General features: G+C 39.4%; 1 protein-coding gene across 1 annotated transcript in view; it reads right to left on the reverse strand.

Moving 5' to 3' along the window:
- The window catches only part of ABCA13 (ATP binding cassette subfamily A member 13), a gene marked incomplete at both ends in the record, with an annotated part of 438,366 nt that overhangs the window by 368,203 nt on the left and 48,813 nt on the right, over positions 1–21,350 (reverse strand). Inside the window, 8 exons of the mRNA XM_081283275.1 lie at positions 6,176–6,315; positions 7,112–7,317; positions 9,254–9,421; positions 9,665–9,765; positions 10,580–10,707; positions 16,011–16,210; positions 17,998–18,162; positions 19,901–20,034. Coding sequence (XP_081139401.1) covers positions 6,176–6,315; positions 7,112–7,317; positions 9,254–9,421; positions 9,665–9,765; positions 10,580–10,707; positions 16,011–16,210; positions 17,998–18,162; positions 19,901–20,034 — 1,242 coding nt within the window. The remainder of the gene's footprint in view (positions 1–6,175; positions 6,316–7,111; positions 7,318–9,253; positions 9,422–9,664; positions 9,766–10,579; positions 10,708–16,010; positions 16,211–17,997; positions 18,163–19,900; positions 20,035–21,350) is intronic.

A 21,350-nucleotide genomic window follows, 5' to 3' on the forward strand; every position in this document is an offset into this window, starting at 1 on the left:
CTCATCAATTATGCTACATGAAACAGGACAGAAAAAGTACATATTGCATAATTCCATTTGCAAAATTTTCTAGAAAATTAAAACTATGGTGACAGAAAGTAGAGCAGTGATTGCCTGGGAACAGAGGAGGGGCTTGAATTGACAGTCAGAGGGGAACACAAAGAATGGGAGGTAGCTTTGGGTAGTGATGAGTCTCATTGATATATTCATATTTAAATACTTACCAGGTTGTATACTTTAAATATGTATGTTTTATTGAATGTCTACTATATTTCAATAAAACTTTTTTTGTGGGGAGGTACTGGGGATTGTACTCAGGGGCATTTGACTACTGAGCCACATCCCCAGCCCTTTTTTGCATTTTATTTAGAGACAAGGTCTCACTGAGTTGCTTAGTGCCTGGCTTTTGCTGAGGCTGGCTTTGAACTTGAGATCCTCCTGCCTAGCCTCCTGAGCTACTGGGATTACAGTCATACGCCTATTTCAATAAAATTTTTAAGACAAAAATCCTTCTAATTTGAGGCAAATAATTTAACCTCTGTAGTCTTTATTTCACAAGTAAAATTGCATAAAACATGCATCCATTGTACCTCACTAATTTTCCATGGAAACAGAAAGGCTATGTGTCAGAAATTTTGTAAGCATTTATAGCGGGGGTGGGGGGAGATGAAAATAATTTAGAAAATTAGCACAATAGGTATGTGAGTAACATCTGATAAGGATGAGTACTAGAAAAAGAAAAAAAAGCAGTATTCAAAAAATTTTTTAAACAAAAGAAGAAAAGAAAATCCTCATAGCAAATTTTCTGTTACTTGCAATTCATCATAATTTTGACATTCATTGCACTGGGGAAGGAAAGGGAGCTACGTCCATCATACATGACTACAGTACTATGCTGGGCATTTTACATACACTATCATGTTTAGCCTTCATAAAAACCAAGTAAAGTTAGTTATATAACTTGTATTTTACCAAGAATAAAAATGGTAAATGAGGGCCCACTCAAATAAAACCCATCAGATGCAACGTTTAATCTCAAGTCCACCTGCTTTCAAAATCCATGCCAAAATACCAAACTGAGACCATGTTTTAGCTGCATGATAAAACTACACTCAGAAAATTTAAATACCTACATTAGAACATTTAATTCATCTCTATCATACCACATTCTTAGGATGCACTGTTGTTTGTTTTCTTTTCTTTTTAAAGGAAAAAAAATGGATACAGGAAAGATGAATGCATAACAACAGGATTGTTCTGCTGTTATTCATGTTGTTCTGTAGTTATTTAGTGCTTCTTAAGCTTTCATATGCTTATAAGTCATCTGGGCATCTTCTTAAAATGCATATTCTGTATGTTGGAGAAGAGAGAGCCTTTTTAACAAATGATGCTGGGAAAACTGAATATCCCTATGTGGAAGAAGGAGACTAGATCCCTATGTCTCACCCTGCACAAAAGTCAAATCAAAGTGAATCAAAGGCTCAGGGATTATAGACTAGACGCCTTGCAACTGCTATAAGAAAATAGGGCCAACACTCTCTCATATTGGTGTGGACACGGACTAAAAAAGACCTTTAAGCTCAAGAAATAAAACCAAGAATCAATAAGTTAGAGAACATCAAGAATAAGTGACCACCAGCAAAAATAAGTGATATAAAAGGAAGACAAGGGTAAGAGAGAAAGTGAAGGTGTACGATGATTCCCCCACCCAGAACTTGTGGCCAACAAAGCACTGTGAACAAAAGTACTGAGCTTCTTAAAGTGGCAAAGAAAAGGACCCATCCTCTGGCATGTAGATTTGATATTGCATTGAATCCATATAGTGCATATGACCATTTAACTCCAGAAGCCTCTAAGAGCAGCAATTTGAAGAGGAATGAAGGAAAGAACACAAGGTGGCCATGCCACAAGAGCAGAAAAGGTAAATACCCATTGCTAGTTTCAAGCCCTCCACATTCCATATGCAGGCATTCCAAGGAGGAACTAACAACCCCAACGAGATGAAGCAGGGTCAGGACATACCAGGAAAGTGGGAGATGTGGAAACAGACAACCAGCCCTAGAGCAGAAAGACAGAGTCAGAAGTACACATTTCACTTGGGTTTTGACTTGGGTTCAAAAAAGCATATGTGGCAGGAGGTGGGAAGACCTTGTGAGTCATGCAGTGGAGTTTATAAATTTTAGGGAATTTTTTACTTTATGATACTGGCAAGGAGAAGAAAGCTATGATACAATAAGAAATACATATATTTGGTCACTGCTTTTGTTTCCTTGGCACAGAGCTCCAAAATCCTCAAAGAGATAAGTGTCTTTTAAATACTAATAAGATAGCTGGGGGTCTTGTGCCTGAGCCAGTATGTTGGAGTGTTGACCCTATATTTTCTTCTAGTAGTTGACATGTTTCTAGTCTAACTCCTACATCTTTGATCCGCTTTGAGTTGATTTTTGCACAGGATGAGAGATAGGGATCCAGTTTTTCATATATATATATATATTTGTCAAGGGTCAGACACTATATTTATGTGCATTTTTCTCTGTCTTCTGTTCTATTTCATTGGTTTTCATGTCTGTTTTTATGCCAATACCACTTTGATTTTGATTTTGTTTTATAGTCCTGAAGTATAATTTGAGACCAGGTATTGGGATGCCACCAACAGCATTCTTGTTGCTCAGCATTGATTTGGCTATTTTGGGTCTTTTATTCCTCCATATGAATTTTAGTATTATTTTTTCTAGTTTCTAGTGAAGAATATCATTGGCATTTCAATGGGGATTCATTGGGGATTGCACTGAATCCATATAGTGCATATGACCATCTTAACAATATTAATTCTGCCTATCCATGAATATTGAAGGTCTTTGCCTCTTCTGAAGTCTTCAGTTTCTTTCTTCAGTGTTCTATTGTTTTTATTGTAGAGAACTTTCACCTCCTTTATTAGATTTATTCCTACAGATTTTTTTAGGCTATTGTTTTCCTGACATTTTTATCAGCAGATTCGTTAATGGAGTATAGAAAAGCTATTGATTTTTGTAGGTTGATCTTACATCCTGTTACTTTGCTGAATTTGTTTATTGGCTCTAGAAGTCTTTTACTGGAGTATTTTGGGTCTTCTAAGTATAGAATTGTGTCATCAGCAGAGATAATTTGACTTCTTCTTTTCCTATTTGTATCGCTTTAATTTCCTTCTCTTGCCTGATTGCTCTGGCTAGAGTTTCAAAAACTAAAATTAAAAAGCTTCTGCACAGCAAAAGGAAACAATTAAGAGTATAAAGAGAGGACCTACAGAATGAGAGAAAATCTTTGTCAATTACTCTTCCAATGGGAGAGTAATAACCAGAAATATATATATATATGTGTGTGTGTGTGTGTGTGTGTATAAATTAACATTTAAAAATGTTTAAAAATTAACATTAAAAATTATATACATATAAATTAACATTAAAAAACAATTCAATCAATAAATGGGCAATTGAACTAAACAGATACTTTTGAAAAGAAGTGCAAATGGCCAACAAACATAAGAAAAAATGTTCAACATCCCTAGCAATCAGGGAAATGCAAATCAAAATTACACTGAGATTTCATCTCACTCCAATTAGAATGATAATAATCAAAAACACAAATAATAATAAATACTGATGAGGATGTGGGGGAAAATATGCACTTATACATTGCTTGTGGGACTGAAAATTAGCACAACCACTATGGAAAGCAGTATGGAGATTCCTCAAAAGATGAGGAATGGGCCCAACCTATAACCCAGCTATCCCACTCTTTTGGTATTTATTCAAAAAGAACTAAAATCAGCATTCTATACCAATACATGCACACCAATATTTGTAGCCGCATAATTCACCGTATCCAACTTATGAAACCAGCCTCACTGTCCTTCAATAGGCAACCGAATAAAGAAAATCATATATATATATATGTGTGTGTGTGTGTGTGTGTGTGTGTGTGGACACACACACACACACAAAAAATGGAGTTTTACTCAGCCATGAAAAAAGAATGAAATTGGGGCTGGGGATGTGGCTCAAGCGGTAGCGCGCTCGCCTGGCATGCGTGCGGCCCAGGTTCGATCCTCAGCACCACATACCAACAAAGATGTTGTGTCCGCCGAGAACTAAAAATAAATATTAAAAATTCTCTCTCTCTCTCTCTCTCTCTCTCTCTCTCTCTCTCTCTCTCTCTTCTCTCACTCTCTCTTTAAAAAAAAAAGAATGAAATTATGACATTTGCTGGCAAATGCATGGAAGTGGAGAACATCGTGCTAAGTGAAATAAGCTAGACTCAGAAAGCAGAAAATCAAATGTTTTCTCTTATATATGGAAGATAGAGAGAAATAAGAAATTTTAAAAAGGAGGGGGGTCTCATGAAAATAGAAGGAACAGTGGGGTAGAAGAAGGTGAATGAAGGGAAGAAAGTGGGGATGGGAAAGGAGAGAAACAGCAGAATGAAGTTAACCAAACCATATCACAATGAATTCCACACCTGAGTGTAACTATTAATTCACCAATTTTAAAAATTCTATTTAAAAAACATTGCTTGGGGGGAGTGGTTCCTAGACAGCCTCAGGATAGAAGCTGATTGTCAGAAGAACCAACCATGTAATTAATGGGTTCCAAGTTTCACCCTACCTTGTACCCTCTCCTTTACTTTCCCCCTAATCACTAAGGTGAGGAGAAAAGCTGAAGATTTTATTAATTGCTAATGGCCTATGATTAATCTTGATTGCCTAACAAAACCTCCATGAAAACCCCAAAGAGTAGGGGCTCGAAGAGCTTGCAGGTTGTGCACTCCTGGAGGTGCTGGGAGGGTGGTGCACCCAGAGAAGGCATGGAGGTTCTGCACCCCTGACCTGCCTCCTCCATACCTTGTCCTATGTATCTCTTCCCTCTTATGGTTCCTCAGTTATGTCCTTTAGAATAAGCAGTAGTCTTGTCTGAAAACTGTTTCCCTGAGTTCTGGGAGCTGTTCTAGCAAATTGTAGAACTTGAGGAAGGGGTCACAGGAATCCTAATTTGTAGCCTATCGTCAGAAGTCAAAAGGGAGGCCCAAACTTGGAGTTGTCATCTAAAGTAAGGACAGACTGTGTGAGACTGAGAACTTAACCTGTGACATCTGACACTATCTCCAGGTAGACAGTGATGGAACTGAATTGAATCATAGGTCACCAACTGGTCTCCAAAGAGAATTGGAAAATTGCTTCGTATGGAAAAAACCCACACATTTGGGCACAGAAATCAGAAAAGCTGAGTATAGAGAAAACTTCAGTTTTTTGAATTGTTGTTGTTGTTGGGGTTTGTTGTTGTTGTTGTTTTCTCTGCACTTATAACAGGTCCACTTCATGCTTTGAAGATAAACCTTGCTACTCCACCACTGGAAGTGGATTTTGTTGGTTTTTTCCCCCTTCTTCTTTTCCGTTTTCCATTCCCAAACCATGGCAGAAGCAAGATTAACCTTCTTTTCATCCGAGACCAAGTTATCTGTTCTTTGGCTCAGAGACCTCAGAAATAAAAGAATTCAGACTTCAGGACTGGCACCAGTGGATCTAAACAGCTCTCTCTCAAAGCTACTGCTTGGATAGGAATTATGACTCCTGTTAGGTCTCACCTGGAAGTTAGCCTTTGTAACCTCTCTTTAAAAGCCCACAATTCCCCTTGACAATGAGAATCACAGCCTCTTAGACAGGAGGCCCACAGCAAAGCAATAAAATTTCTTTTTCCAATTGCTCAAAACCTTGTCCTCACTATTGGAGCAGCTTGAGGGAAAAGGACGGAGATTTCAGGATCACACTGAGCATGATCAGCATGAGACGTTTTCTTCAGTATGAGGGATAGACTTAGTGCTAAATCAAATGAATAGGCCACATAGGAAGTCCATCAGGACTCTCATGAGGAGGGTCATGATTAGTCTGCATGTGCATTTATCTAAACCAGAACAATCCCAAGAGGAAAATGAATCATAAGAGAAAGTTCTGCAAGGACCCAGAGAGGGTGGGGTCTTGTCATAATGGAAGGGAAAAAGCCTGACTATAGTAATCATAAGAGTGAATTGTTCTTAGAGAACCTTCCATTTTAATCTGCCCTTTATGAAGTAGGATGGACTTTTATGATATCATCTTACCTCACTAACTGAAGAAAATACCCCACATTCTTGTCTCTAGCCTTACCCAGAAGACTGTTCTGGAGACTTCCTTGCATGTTCACACATCGAGCCACTTCACAAGCCTTCCTGAGAAGCCCTAGGAAGGCCTTCCCATAGGATATCTGTTCCAAGGACGGTTGTACTTTTTCAAGCATGTGAAACATCCTGCAGTCAAAAAGAAGCCAGAGATGATAATGATGCTCCAGATGGCAGATCATTATAAATCCATCTAAACAGAGACTTAGGCAAATGTCTGGCAGTCCTCATATGAAAGAAATTAGATTCTTCGAAATGGTTCACTTAATATTTATTTGTTTGTTTATGGAGTTCCTCCACCCTGATTTACAAAGTGAGGAAAAACCATTTATGGGACCACATAAAATACAAGAAAGAGTAAATCAAGAGAAAAGAAAGAGGAAAAATAAAGAACATAAAATAAAAATGAACTTTGAGGCCAAGAATACATTCCTTACTTGATGTATTTGAGTGTGAATTTCCTAGCAGCTGAGGAAAGTAGAAATTGATCACACATATAATTTTCAGAGTCATAAAATAAAAACAAGGCAAATTTTCTGGAGAAGTAGGACTCCCAAGGCAAGACTCCCATTAGTAGTTAATGTGATAATTCTGAGTATAGTTCTAACAAGAACCTCAAACATGCATTCCTTAGACTCAATTAGTCCCTGAATTTCTTATGAAAGATTAAACCAATAGTTAAATTTAAGGGAACTGTTTAATATGTTATAGTTATAGATGCTTTCTGGTATACAAAAAGTTAGATTCAAAATAAACATCTTTCTATTCATTCATTAACAATAGAATCTAAATATTGATCTATCATATTTGATAGATCTCATTTGAATGAGAAGCATTTGACCTCATATTCTCATTTGAATGAGAAGCTTTTGACCTCATTTTAATGACAAAGTATTGGGAAGTTTTCCATCCAATGCATACTCACAGGCTGGAGACAAGCTGGTGCTCACAGCCACCAGAGGAGACACGGGTCCCAGGTGAGGCAACAGCACCCTTCAACTGGAAGAGCCGAGAACAGGAAAGGCTCACTTCTGACAGCTGTGTCTCCAGTTCCTGCCAGCCCAAATACTCTTCCGGTACCGAAACTGGCATGTCTGTGTGCCCAGTAATGACCTCTTGCAAAATATGGTCCTTAATAAGAGAATAAAACATCACTTATAATAAATAAAATCATTCAAATGTGGGTATTTGAAATGTAACCTACCTACTCTTGTGTATCCAGGGTTCCACTTGAATTGGGCATCAAAGACCATGAACTATAGGATCATGACTACTAAGTCATAGTTCTAGACTCAAATCTTTACTCATGTCCAAAATCATAGACCCCAAAATAAAACCTTATACAGCAATAGAGTCAGGTAACTTATAACCCACTTTATTAGGAACCCAATAAGCAGGGACCTAAGTAGCATAGTCAGCTGTGGTAGCTTGTATCCTCACAGGTCCCCAATAAACCAAACCTTCTGAAAATTGAACTCTCAGTAATCCCCTCCCACAATCCATCTAGGCTGGGTTCTGACTCATATTAACCCATAAAATGAAGCACAGGTGACTTATGCCAATTCCAGTCTAAGCTGTCCTCACATGCTTTAAAAGCCTTCCTTCTGGCCTATTTTTTTGGATGACTGGATACCATGTGAGAAGTCTATCTATCCTCCTGAGAAACTATGTGAGGAGGTTCCCAGAGAAGAGAAGCCTGTGACTTCTGTGGAAAATGAGAGGTTCCAGTCCTTTACATCCCAGCTGAGCATCCAGAGTCCACCCCCCCCCCATGGCCCTCTGACTATAATTACAGGAGAAGCACCCAGTAAGATCATCAGAGGAACTCCCTAGATAAGCCCAGTCAACCCACAGAGTCACAAGAGATAACAGAATGATGTTTTGTTTTCAGCCACTAAGTTATGGAATGGTTTGCTACTGACACATCTGAGCACCCTTAGAAAGGCTATCTCACATATATGTGACCTAGAAAAACACTCATCACTGGAGCAGATCCCACTGGATCCCAGCTCCATGTGAGACTATGAGTTAGGCTATATAGACACAGGGAAATTTGAAATGGGCTTTTTGCCAGAAAAGAATTTATACCTGCTAGCAGGGGAAAAAAATGTGCAAATAGGTAGAGTCTTCATGTGCTTGCATGATTTCAAACACACTTTTCCATCTGCCTAGCATTCTCTCTGACTTCTCATTGCTTCCAAATCTTATGCCTCATTTTAGTAAGTCTCATCAACATCTTAGGGGAGATTTCTAGATGCTGAGCCCCTGTACACTTATGCCATCTGCCCTGCTCAGCCAAGAGAGTGTGTTCATGTTTGTACTCTCTTCCACATGCCACCTTGCCAAGCAGACACTGAGAAAGCATTGATGACTGAACTATGTACACATGACCATTCCATGTTCATTTTCCTGTGACATTATTTCACTGGTTTTATCTCATGGCATGTAAGGAAGAAGTTAAAAAAGAAATAGGTAATTCTGGAAGGAAAAAATGAAGAAAAACATTACTATAATGTTTAGTACTCAGGAAGAAAAATAGAGGCTAGACTTGACATAATAATCTTTCCCCAGAAATTGCCGAATAGTCCCACGTTGAGTGCTCTGCAAAGGTGAGCGCTCACAGAAGTGTTCTGGGCTGTGACATGACAAACACATGATTTTCAAAGTCTGTGACCCTGAAAGCCAAAGCTCTGCTATAAGTTGACTGATCACCAGAGTTATCCCTCCACTTTTCTCCCCATATGCAGCTAGAAATGGAACAGGATAAATGGCCAGGAAACCAGAGAAGCAGAAGTGCCTGGTTTGAAAGTTTGAGATTGTCTTGGGGAAGGTCAAGTTGGTTTTGGTAGACTCGAGGGCACATACACTCCCAAGTTGTCAGACAGAAGGGATGGAATTGAGGAACACAATTCAGGTAGCCAGGTTCCTTTAGGTGTATGAACAATTAATTCAATATTAGCATCTTCAGTTAAATTAACTGAAATTAATTTCAATTAATTTAAGAAATTAACCTTAGATATGAGCCCAGTTGGTGCCCATAAAAGAGATCAGATAGTGGAGTACTTACAACATCCTTTACTGTACCAAGTAGCCTGTTGAAAACACTGGTCTCGTTGAAGGAGGTATGGTTGCACAACAGTCCCCAGGAGTCCCTCCAGATCCCAGGGGGCAGAGGGACCTCCTTCTCAGACAAGCGTTCATTTAGGCAGGGAGCAGTAGCATTCTTCGTCAACATCTAAAAGATTAATGAGGATGGAAAAGGGTAACATTTAGAGCTATAGTCATGCTCACCATGAGCTCAAGAACTACAAATAGAAACAAACAATCAAAATGTTAAAATGCAACCTAAAGTTCTTCAAAATGCGTCTATTCTCTTTATTTTGCTAGCACAATCCACAATAGGCAAAGCTTAATATTGCATGAGCTTCTTCAATGATTTATGAAAATGGTTTCTGTATAATCCTTGGCTGTGATTTACCTGCTTTAACCCTTCAAAGAACACATCCTTTTCTAGTTTCCATCCATCAGGTCTGCCCTGCATAGAATTGTTCGCTGAAGTCTCCAGGTGAATGAGGATTGCTGCAAGATCAACAATTCGATTTATTCCTCACCCAAGTTAGGCTTCTTCAAGCTTGATTTCTATGTACAGTGTGAATCAATAAATTGAATTCTAAAAACACATTTCAGTAAACTTGACCTGAGGTATTTCATTATCTTCCTTAGAAAGGAAAACAGGGAAAGACATTATAATCCTGTCTTATCCTTTTTGAAGACACATGAATATGGGTTCCTTATTAGAGGAGAGTTTTGCTTCTTTAAAGCAACATCCCCTCCTCATCTCTTCTCTCTCTTCCATCAGATGACGAAAAGACAGCCCACTCAGGCAAAAATGAAAACTTGACTTCCTCAGAAGAGTGCAGAAAGAAAAGCATCCACCATAGTCAACAGAAGTTCCAAGGACATGCTGTATACCCAAGAGAAATAAGATCTCTATCAGATACTGAGAAGCAGAGGGGAGGGATATAAAACATAATGATTCACTTACTCACAATGCACCCTGGTCCCTCTCCAGCCTGAGAACTGTTTGTGCTGATGTGAATGTAAAAGTCAGACTTCAGTCCTAGGAAACTGCCTATCCCAGCTCACACTGTAGGCATATATTGGACAGTAGGATACACCTGTCACTGTGACAGTTTTGTGTATTCAGTCATGGCATGCTGTATGTGAAATACCCCAGAAGGCTTCGTAACAAAGCATAAATATACATACAACAGCAGCATAACTTAGCTCCAAACTTTACAACATTGTCAGGCAGTTGCAAGTTAGTTTTCCAATAAATGTCATGTTTGCTCTTAGTAAGTTTCAGTGACAAATAACACTAGAGTTGTTTTACCTTGGATGAAATGCAAATCCTGGGCTATTGCATTCCTGAGAGCACCACCCAGCTGCAGCAATCTCTTTAGGTCTGGCCACTGGGGCAGGCTTTGCAGCACACTCTGCAATTTCTGCAGACTCTGTGATCTAAGAGCAAAAAGAAATGAGTGAAATGAAATGAAAGTCTTTTAAGGCACCAGCTAGGGAAATGAAACTCCCATGCAAATGAAAACATCTCACTACTTTGAAAACTGTGTTCATGGACTGAAAGTCTCATTTCACCATCTAACCAGGTTCATGACAAATTGCATTATTTGAATCAGCTGATTTGTAGATTCTTTTAGGTACTGAATATGAACTAGACATTCTCTTTTATCCCAGAACAGGAAAGTATACTCCTAACAGTATGGAAAAGAAGTGAGGATTGGCATAAAGTTCCAGGTGGAATTCATCACCTTTGGTTATGAGATGTAGGAACAATTTGAGAAAAGTTTCAAAATATTGAAAAGCTGAATGGTGATGATATACAGGATCCATCAAAGTGGTCCCAACTAGGGCAAATTAACAACACCTGTAAGAGTCTCTGAAGTCAAAGGGGGATAGTCAGGCTGCCTGACACCTGCAGTACCTGGAGTTTTAGATGGCAGACATGTTGAAGATGGAGATGGAGTAATGAACCTGAGGCCAGCTGCAAAGACTATACTTTTGAGATGTTCACCTTCAAAGCCAAGCAGAAAAGTCACCAGGGGAAATATTTCAAGTACTACTCCATTAGAGATGCATCTGGCTTCCTACCAGAGCATCTCACTAGGGATGGCAGAAGAGACAAAGGATTCTCCATCTCTAGACTCCAGTCTTTTAAACAAGGTAATATATTCCTCAAACAAATGCAGGAATTAACTCAGCAGAGAAGCTGGAAAGAAAGTGAGTCTGAGAATGAGAGGAAATAGAAATGGAAGTGAATGTGGAAGACTGAAGAGCCAAGTGGGGGGTCATGCTGTGGGGAGGCCACTGCCCAGAGCAGGAAAGTCCAGGCTGAGTCTTCTTGCAAGCACAGGGCATCCTCAGCCATGACAAAGATGGCAATCTCAAAGGAGAGAAGCGTAGAAAGATGTGGTTTCTAAAAACGCCAAGCAAAATGCTCCAATAGCAGAGCTCTGGCCATGCCACAGCTTTCAGCTTCTAGCCTGCATTTGGACTTTTCAACGCTTGGTCTTCACAGAATCTCAGTAGGCCTGGGTTAAAGGCAAGTTTGATAACTAGTTGCTGCTGTCCTATAGTTTGTAAGCTGATGGATCTGAGCACTGCAGAGGGTATAGAGAGATCGAGGAGGGTTCTGATGACAATTCTCCTACAAGAGATCAGCAGGAGGAAAACCATCCCCACATCCGTCACCATGGACATATGCCTGTCTCTAGCCTGAAGTCAGAGACAGCTTCTTGGACTGAGCCTCCACAGGATGAGGTAGGGCTAGAGTACTCACTCTCTGACACTTTGGATTACGCTGAGGAGGAAGCCTGGGGCTTATGGAAAGAACTGGAGTTTATGGACAAGAGGCAACTTTACTTTATTTTACTCTCTCCAGGGGGAAAAAAAAAAGATGAACTGTGTGACCTGAAACTTAGATCTGGGCTGTCGAATTTGTTCGCGCTCTGGCCAGCAAGGACATCACATGGCCACCTCTGTGAGCAGACACTTCATAGCCATGTGTATGTTGCAGAGTCAGGCCTTACTGGAGCCTCTCTCTGAGTCCTCGGCTTACCAGGAACACAGACAAAGAACTCTCACTGCCCAGTCACCTGACCGATGTGACTGGACAGGAGCAGACAAAACCTCAGACAAAACCTCAGAAGGTAAGAGGGTCTGTAATGACACCAGGTGCTCAGAAGGAAACGGAGAGCCTGATGATGTTCTCATTTCTTTGGGTTGAAATTTGTGATTGAGGAAGAGAAATGAACAATTGGGTTTGGAGACAGGATGGAAAGAAAGAGAGAGATTTCCTGGACCAAGACTTGTGATAGTTTCCTGCCACACATGAACAGGAATTGTACAAATATTTGCAGAAGCCTGGAGGCAAGTGGCTGATTGATTTCATCAGAATGTTCAAACTGGAGACACAAGGAAAAAACCTTGAAAGAGAGGCAACAGAGACATCAACAGGTGCAACAAAATCAACCACCAAAAATACTAAGGTGGGAAAGGAAGCAGCAACGATGCTCAGGAGACTAAACAAGGAGGACAGTGTACAGGGTTACAGTGTGCAGCCGAGAGGGAAAGTGATAGGAACATCAACCACACACACTCCTACTGGAATAGGACCATGACTCCATACAAAAACAAAAGAAAAAAATCTACTCCAAAAATAGTAAAGTTAATAAAAGAGATTACAAAGTCTTGATAGTTCCTTTGAGGAGACATTTGACATCCAGGGATCAAAACCAGTGAATCTGAAAAAAAAAAAAAAGGAGAATGCAAAGAAGGAGGAGAGAATTTAAGAGATCACCTCTGTCAGTGGCAGATGTGAGAAGGGCCAAGGTTTAAGAGTATCTGCTCAAGGGTGGGGTGGGGGGGGGACATCCTCCACACAGGCATCTCTGTCAAGCCTCATATCAGCCTAGAGATGTGTGCAGATTATTCCTTCTTGATAGGTGAAGACACAGGGCTCCTGGCAGTCCTGTACAAAGTCTCCAAAAGACCAGAGGGTTGATACCTAGAAAGAGACTGAGAGATCATCTAGTGATGCCATTACCCGATGGGGAGGCCAAAGCCCAAGGAGGACATCAGAAGGGCAATAGATGTACAGGCAGTGGACTTTCTTGTCACCTAGACGGACCATGGGGCTGCAGTTTTTTATTACCCAAGGCAAAAGTGGCATCTAAATAGAGACATAGAGGCCAATTGCTTACATAAGCGATTCAGAGGCCAATTGCTTATTCAATGCAATTAGATATGGAAAAATGACAAACCCCAGAATAGGGAGGCCTGGGAAAAGGGAGTGAAAGAGAAAGCCATACATTGACAGCATTGATCCTTTCCCAGAACATCCTTTCCCAGTGACAAGACCAGCCCTGGGGAGGAAATTATCCATCCAAGCCTAGACTGACAGTCTCTAGGAAGAACCAATGTATTAAACCTCCCCCAAATGAGTCCTTTCTCAGTGACAGTACAATGAGATGAGACCCCAGAGATGAATATTGACCACTGTCCCTAGACCTTTCATCTGACCCACTGACTGCTAACCCAGACCCTCCATTAGACACACTCTGGCAATAATTAAATCACCTCTCAGGATGACCTAGGTAAGACCAGTCCCTTTCTTTCTTTGGGGCTCGTTTTCCACCAGGAAAGTGGGTCCCATGGTGTCATTTTGTCCCTGTATCCCCTGTTCCCGTGTGAAACTTCATTCTTGAATAAAAGATCTGAGCTGATTTGTGAAGTTTGCATTCATCCTGGTCTATTTTGTGGTAACAAGTGCACATAGCAGGTGGATGGCAAAGCCTGTGCTAGGGTCCTCATCTTCCTGACCCTGAGTGTGTATAGAAATTATGCGTGGGGGCCAGGCAAGCTCAGTTGTCCTCAACTGGTACTTGGGGTAATCTTAAGCTTCCTTAATCTTTGTATGAGTGAAGAGCCAAGTACAGGTTCCAGGGGCTTCATTCCCTAAGTCAGAGAGCAGGCAGCAACCCAGGCTAATGTGCCAGGGGCAGTTGAGGTTTATAGGGTAATTAAGGTGACTAAATATGCTGGGTCTATGAATGAGTACTGCTAACATACTTGTTAAGCTTCCCAAACCACCCAGCAGAGAAGTTTTCAATAAGCCAATGCAAAGTCTTACATCGCAATATTCTGCATCTGAAGTTAATTGATGACAGCATGTTGTGTAACTGTCCTTTGTTCAGCTCATTGTTTCAAGGTGTACCTGATATTCACCTTTCTGTTGCTCTCTCTCTCTCTCTCTCTCTCTCTCTATATATATATATATATATATATATATATATATATATATATATATATATATATATTATTTTTTAGTTGTAGTTGGACTTGATACCTTTATTTTTTTATTTCTTTTTATGTGGTGCTGAGGATTGAACCCAGGGCCTTGCACATGCTAGGCAAGCGCTCTACCACAGAGCCACTTTCTGTTGCTTTTACAGCCTTGATAGAAATTTCATTGCTGCCTGCAGCTTCAATACCTCTGCCCCTGGGCAACTCTTAGTAAAAGATAGGAAACAAGACCTTCATAGCAAGATCCTATTTCCTAACTCCTTCCAGAAAATGTGAGAGACTAGGAAATATTGGGAGTTGCTATTCATGGTATAATTAGAAAAAAAAATATATCCCCATACAATTCTGACATCATAATTCTATGTTCATAGAATTAAAGAGCCAGAGCTCATGTGGCCCATGATGTGAACCTTTTTGAGATTATATTGAGAAATCTAATTGTTTTCTTCCAACAAAGATTTTAACTGTAGGCATATAATAAAATTCATTTTACTTCAGATTATGACACTTACTGAGAAAAGAGACCCAATCTTACAGAACTGACCATTTTGATGAATTAATTTGATTTCCCTAAAAATTAAAAACAATACCAGTTCCACTTTTCCCACTTCTAAAATATTTCTAGACTTAATGTAAACATTTTAAATATTTGCAACTTTATAATATGAAAACAGGCAGTTTGTTGTGTAACAGTACTTCTGACATGTATTTTAGAGGTACTGTTCATTTTAAAATACCAAAGACATAAAACTTAAAATCCAGGAGTCTGGTATCTTCTCAAATGTCATTCCCCCTTTAGATTGCCTTCCACATCTGAACTGGTGTTCAGAATTTTTCAAAACGTTCTGACCTAATTGTGGTCCAATATGAAAGTCTGGGATTTCCCTTTTGTTGACTTATCACCATCTATTCTAGCTGGCAACCTATGCTGGGTTTCCAAATCTGACTATCCCAATAACTTAAGAAAACAGTGAAGAAAGCATGCAAACATATGGAAGTAGCTTCTCAAAATCCAGGAGACCTCTCTGACCTTAGGGGTCCATGGACAAAGAGAGAGAGCCTCTGGAATGTTTTATTCTTATATAGGGGACACACAAGGGGAGGTTCCATGGAACATTCTATCCCTAAAAGGGCAAAGGGGTAGAATTATAAAGGATCAGGTGAGTGTAACTCATCCCCACTGGGTGACACCTACTCCTGGAGCCACAACTCATTATTCTAGTAGAGGTAAAGCCCAAGTTATGGTGGGGCACAATAATTGCTTGGTATCTCTTGCTCAGGACTTAAGGGCATGTGTTTCCAGAGCAGCTCCTGACATTAACTAGGAATTCATAGTCTAGCTGCAGTTTCAAAAAATTTGTTTCTGACAGTAACCTCAGGCATTCTTGAAAATTCAGCATTGTCTATCCTTGTTAGTAACAAAAGAGAGAAATGTGCCTTACATCTGTGAAGAGGGAAGACTGTCTTCGGGCCCCTTGGATGCCAAGCTGTCACTCAGGATGAGCAGTCCAGTGTGCAAGGCTTCCACCACTTTCCATGGCTCATCCCCTTCTTTGAGCTGGTTCCTGAGGGCCCCCAGACTATGGCCAGCACCTGTGAGTATCTTCTGAAGCAGGCCATCCTGTTGCCACTGGTGAAACACCTACAAACTCAGAAAAAAAATATGATTATTAATAATAGCATTACAAATAACATATTTAGTAAAAAAATATTAACAGACCAATTTAAATGACAGATAACATTTTATTTTGTTGAAAAATTAAAGTGTCTATTAATAACTGCATTTTGACCTCATATTCACTCATAAATTAAAGTTGACAAATTGTAATAATTGATACTGCTAGCACCTTAGTTCTTTCTCTCCCCCACAAAAGAGAAACAAAAGAAAGAAAGAAGAAAAGGGCAATAGCATACATTGTTTTAAATTAAATATTATTTGAATATGAAACTAAGCTGTTTAGGATAATTTAAATATGCTTTAGGTATTTTAAAATATATGTCATCATTGATACATAGTCATTAAATACCACTTTATGACATGGGGCTGGTAGTTATGATACTAAAGAAAGGACCAAAGCCAGCCTCAGCAACTTAGGAAGGTCTTAAGCAACTCAGTGAAACCTTGTTTCTATATAAAAAATATAAAAAGAGCTGAGGATGTGGGTCAGTGATTAAGTAGCCCTAGGTTCAATCCCCAGTACCCGCCCCCCGCCAAAAAAAACCCCATCAGTATTATAGTTTATCATCCATCAAAATAAGGCAAAATGGACCTTCCATACTCAAATGAGCATGGGAACTGCATGATGCAAAGGTATGTGGGCCAATCGATCCTGAATTAACCATGTATTCAAGTAACTCAGATAATGCACAAAGCAAAAGTGCACATTGATGTTGGTCATCTCAATGCCATCCCTTGATAACTTTAGTGCTTGATAAAGTTACTGCCAGCAAGTGAATCACTCTTATATTTTTGAAGGATGCTGTAAGAATATTTGAATATTCAACCTATATCAGCTGAACGTATTAGGGGAGATGAAAGTTTTAAAGGGCTGTGTTCTTGAAGGAAAAAAATCACAAGATGGGAAAATAACATCTCTGAGATTGGGAGGTGATGGGTGTGCTGGGGAGGGATTCTCCTTTAGCCTCCAAAAATGCCTAAGAAACACAAAGCTATGAGTTGGCTAGGGCCTCTTCAGGCTTCCAAGGCCATCAGACAGGTATAATGACTGGAAGTGTGCTACTTCATATCAGCATTTCTGAAAACAGATCAAAGCCTCCATTCTCTTTGTTTGGCTTTAAATCCAACTTTTCTTTTCTTTTCTTTTCTTTGGTACCAGGGATTGAACATGGGGGCACTTGACCACTGAATCACATCCCCAGTCCTATGACTATTTTGTATTTTATTTAGAGACAAGGTCTCACTGAGTTGCTTAGCACTTCACCATTGCTGAGGCTGGCTTTGAACTTAGGATCCTCCTGCCTCAGCCTTCCAAGGCATTGGGATTACAGGTGTGCGCCACTGCACCTGACCCCAGTCATCATTTTTATACAATACTTCTGAGCAAAACCAGACAAGAAGGCACAAAGCAAGTGAAATGTGTGTACACAAATATACAAGGACTTGATCAAAGCAGCCTGTGGTCGGAAATCTCACATCCCAACAGCAGTATGGATGTAGGAACCTCTTAGTTGCCAGGTGTGTGTTTAAAACACAGATGAACTTTTGGCAACTTGTGTTGAAGGCCTTTTGACCTGAGGCTGGTGGACACCCATGGAAGAAGGTATACACAGTGGCCAGGATGTGGGAGTCCTCAGGCCTTTCCCCAGAATCATGAAATCAAAAGGTGAAGAACATGGTGTTGAAAGAAATGAGTTTAGATACTGCAAACCAGTAGCTCCAAGTCACAGTGTCCAGATGCAGGACTGTACCTGCCCATACAGTCGCAGCCAGCTGACCGAGTGGATGAGATAGTTCTTGGCGTCTGACCACTCGGGAGGACAGTCTCCACCACGGCCATCTCTCTCCGCTTCGTCCTTGGATATGCTGGACAAGATCGAACACACCATCCTCTCTAAGGAGCTGTCTGTGGGAATCTGGCAACAATATGAAAGAAATGCTTAAAAGTAAAACCTTTGTTTTTTCCTAGAACATTTCTTTTCTAAAAATAATACCGCAGTCTTTTCAAAGTGAAGCTCTTACATTTGCCTGATTAAAGAAGTAACCAGGTGACAAAAGTGTTGCTTGTAGTGTCTGTGTGATTTATCCTGAGGGTACACTTTTGTAGTTAAGGAAGAAAACTGATCCTATTTTTCAGAACTGACCATAAGCAACAGAAACAGCTGTTTATTCCAGCAGAAGACATGAGGATGACACAAACATGGTTCATCTTCACTCTCCCACCAAAGCAAACAGAGGCCAGCCTAGTTTAATTGATACTTTGCACTAACAAAGTTGCTTTTCTGAGAAAAATTTTCTTTTCTAATTATCAAAACCTGCTTAATTGGGAAGATTCAAACTGAGGTCCTGGTTTAGAAACTGTTTAACATTTTTACATCAAATATTTATTTTATACACAAACTTCTCTAAAACTGCTCTCTAAAGACTTAAGTCTGTCATAGAATGAGTTACATTCCCCTATAGTGGTGCTGTGTTTCAGGAATTTTATTGATTATTGCTATTATCTAAACATTTGTGTCCCCCCCCAGTTCATATGCTGAAATCCTAACTAACTCTCAGGGTGATGAAATGAGGAGGTGGGAGCTTCAGGAAGTGCTTACATCACAAGGGTGCAGCCTTTGCAATGGGATTAGTGCCCATACAAAAGACCAACAAGGGAGCTCCTGCATTCTTTGCACCATGTGAAGACACAGGGAGAAGATGCTGTCTAGGAGCTAGAAAGTGAACCTTCCCTGACATCAGGGGCACTGGAGACTTGACCTTGGACTTCCCGCCTCCAGAACTATGAGAAATAAATTCCTTTTGTATAAGCCACTCAGGCTATGGGAATTTGTTTTAACCATACAAACAGAATAACACAATGGCAACAATCAGAAAGCACTAAAGTCCTATTTTTTCGACTTATACTTCTCCTTTAAAACCCATATTTTAAAAAGAAAATGTTCACTCATGATTATCAAAGTCACAAGATGTCTCATGTTTTCTGCTTTTTCTTCCCTTTGATTGAAAATAAGGCAAGTGTGGTGGCACATATCTGCAATTGCAGCTATGTGGGAGGCTGAGGCAGAAAGATGGCAAGATTGAGGCCAGTCGTGACAAGTTAGTGAGACTCTTTCTCAAAATAAAATTGAAAAATGGGCTGGGGATATAACTCAGTGGTAGAGCACTTGTCTAGCATGTGAAATGCCCTGGGTTCAATCCCCAGTACCACAGAAAGAAAGAAAGAAAGAAAGAAAGAAAGAAAGAAAGAAAGAAAGAAAGAAAGAAAGAAAGAAAGAAAGAAAGAAAGAAAGAAAGAAAAAGAAAACAAGTACTGTGGCACCACATACCATGTTAGAAAAATAAGACCCATCCCTGCCCAGATGCTCTGGGTCTCTGAGAGCAGATGAGATGAACGATTTCTAGATGACATCTGAACGATTTCTAGATGAAAATGCTGTGTAAATTGTTGCTACATTGTATTATTTAGGGAATAACAACAAGGGGGAAGAAAAGCCTGCACATGTTCAGTACAGATTCCATTTGTTTTTCTAACATTTTCAATATGATGTTTGAATGCATGGTGCGGATCCATGGATACAGAGGGCTGTCTGTATTCTAGACACACTCCCAAGGAGAGACCCAGCAGTGTGACAAGCAGTCAAGTGCGCATACCTCCTTTAGCTCAGCTGAATAATTCAGGATTTGTTCCATTTGAAGATCATCAAAACCAAACTTGGATTTGAGATCAGACTGGACTTTCTGTGGATCCCACACCATATTCTGCAGGGACAGTTGATAAACTGACTCTATAAAACAATCAACAAGTTATACTGTCAGTAATTTTAATATTTTGATGTGTCTAAAGTAATTCAGAAAATAATGTCATTTTATGAAGACAGAATACCATTTGGGGGTCAAACAGGAACAATGCACAAAAGCTAAAAGAGTCGTTCTCCTTATACAAAGGAGATAGGTTCCAAGATTCCCAGTGGATACCTAAAACCATACATAATAATGAATCCTGCATATACTGTTTTTTTCATACTCGTACATAATAAAGTTTAATTTATGAATCAGACACAGTAAGAGATTATAAATAATAATAATAAAGTACAACAATAACAACATGCTGTAATAAAATTGCCAGCATCACCACTCTTGTGCTTTGAGGCCATTATTAACTATGATGAGGGCTACTTGAACTCAAGCACTGTGATACCATAACAGTCATTCTGCTAACTAAGACCGCTAAACTTAACAACTGATGGTCAGGCAATATATAGAGTGTGGATACACTGGACCAAGTAACAATTCACATCCAGAAAAAAATCTCATGGTATAAGATTTCATCTCATTACTGAGAATGTTATATAATTTAAAACTTACAAATTATTTATTTCTAGAACTTTCTATTTAACATTTTTTGGACTGAAGTTGATCATGGATAACTGAAAGTACAGAAAATGAAATCATAGATATGGGAAGACTATTGTACTTGATGCTATAGTGAGTGTGGTGAGATTTCACACACTCTGACATAAATGGTTACAAAATTTCGGAAGTAATTTGAAAACATATTTCAAAAGCTTGATAAAATTCAATCTTTCAACCCAACAATTTCACTTCTAAAATTCTATCTCAAGAAATCTAATCAGATAACTGAACAAAAATTAATGTTCAACAGCATTATTGTGTTGGTTTTCTGGATAATTAAATATTAAAAATCAGTTAAGCATCTAGCATCAGGGAAAAGAATAATTTACAGTACAGTTCTAATATAAAACACAATAGAAATCTTAAAACTATATTTCTAAAAGTTATTTAAATTCATGGGATTAAGTTCCTTTAACTAAGGTAACCAAGGTATAAAACACAAAAGCTACTCAACCCAGCAACACCCAAAATCTAAGTCCAAAACTCCCAAGGTTTGATGAGATCTCAAAGGAACTTATCCCAGCAATTACAAACACAAAATTGTTTGGTGAAGGACAGAGATTCATAATAAAGGAAAATAATGACCGCAGAGTAGAAGTCTGGTATCTTTTTCAGGTAAAGCTTCAAGGAGGAGATTTGAAGGATGAGTTAGAGTCCATCAATGAGACCAGGGAGCATTTCTAGACAA

The sequence above is a fragment of the Spermophilus citellus genome (genome assembly GCF_964194105.1).
Source record: "Spermophilus citellus genome assembly, chromosome: 3".
In the NCBI taxonomy this organism is placed as follows: domain Eukaryota; kingdom Metazoa; phylum Chordata; class Mammalia; order Rodentia; family Sciuridae; genus Spermophilus; species Spermophilus citellus.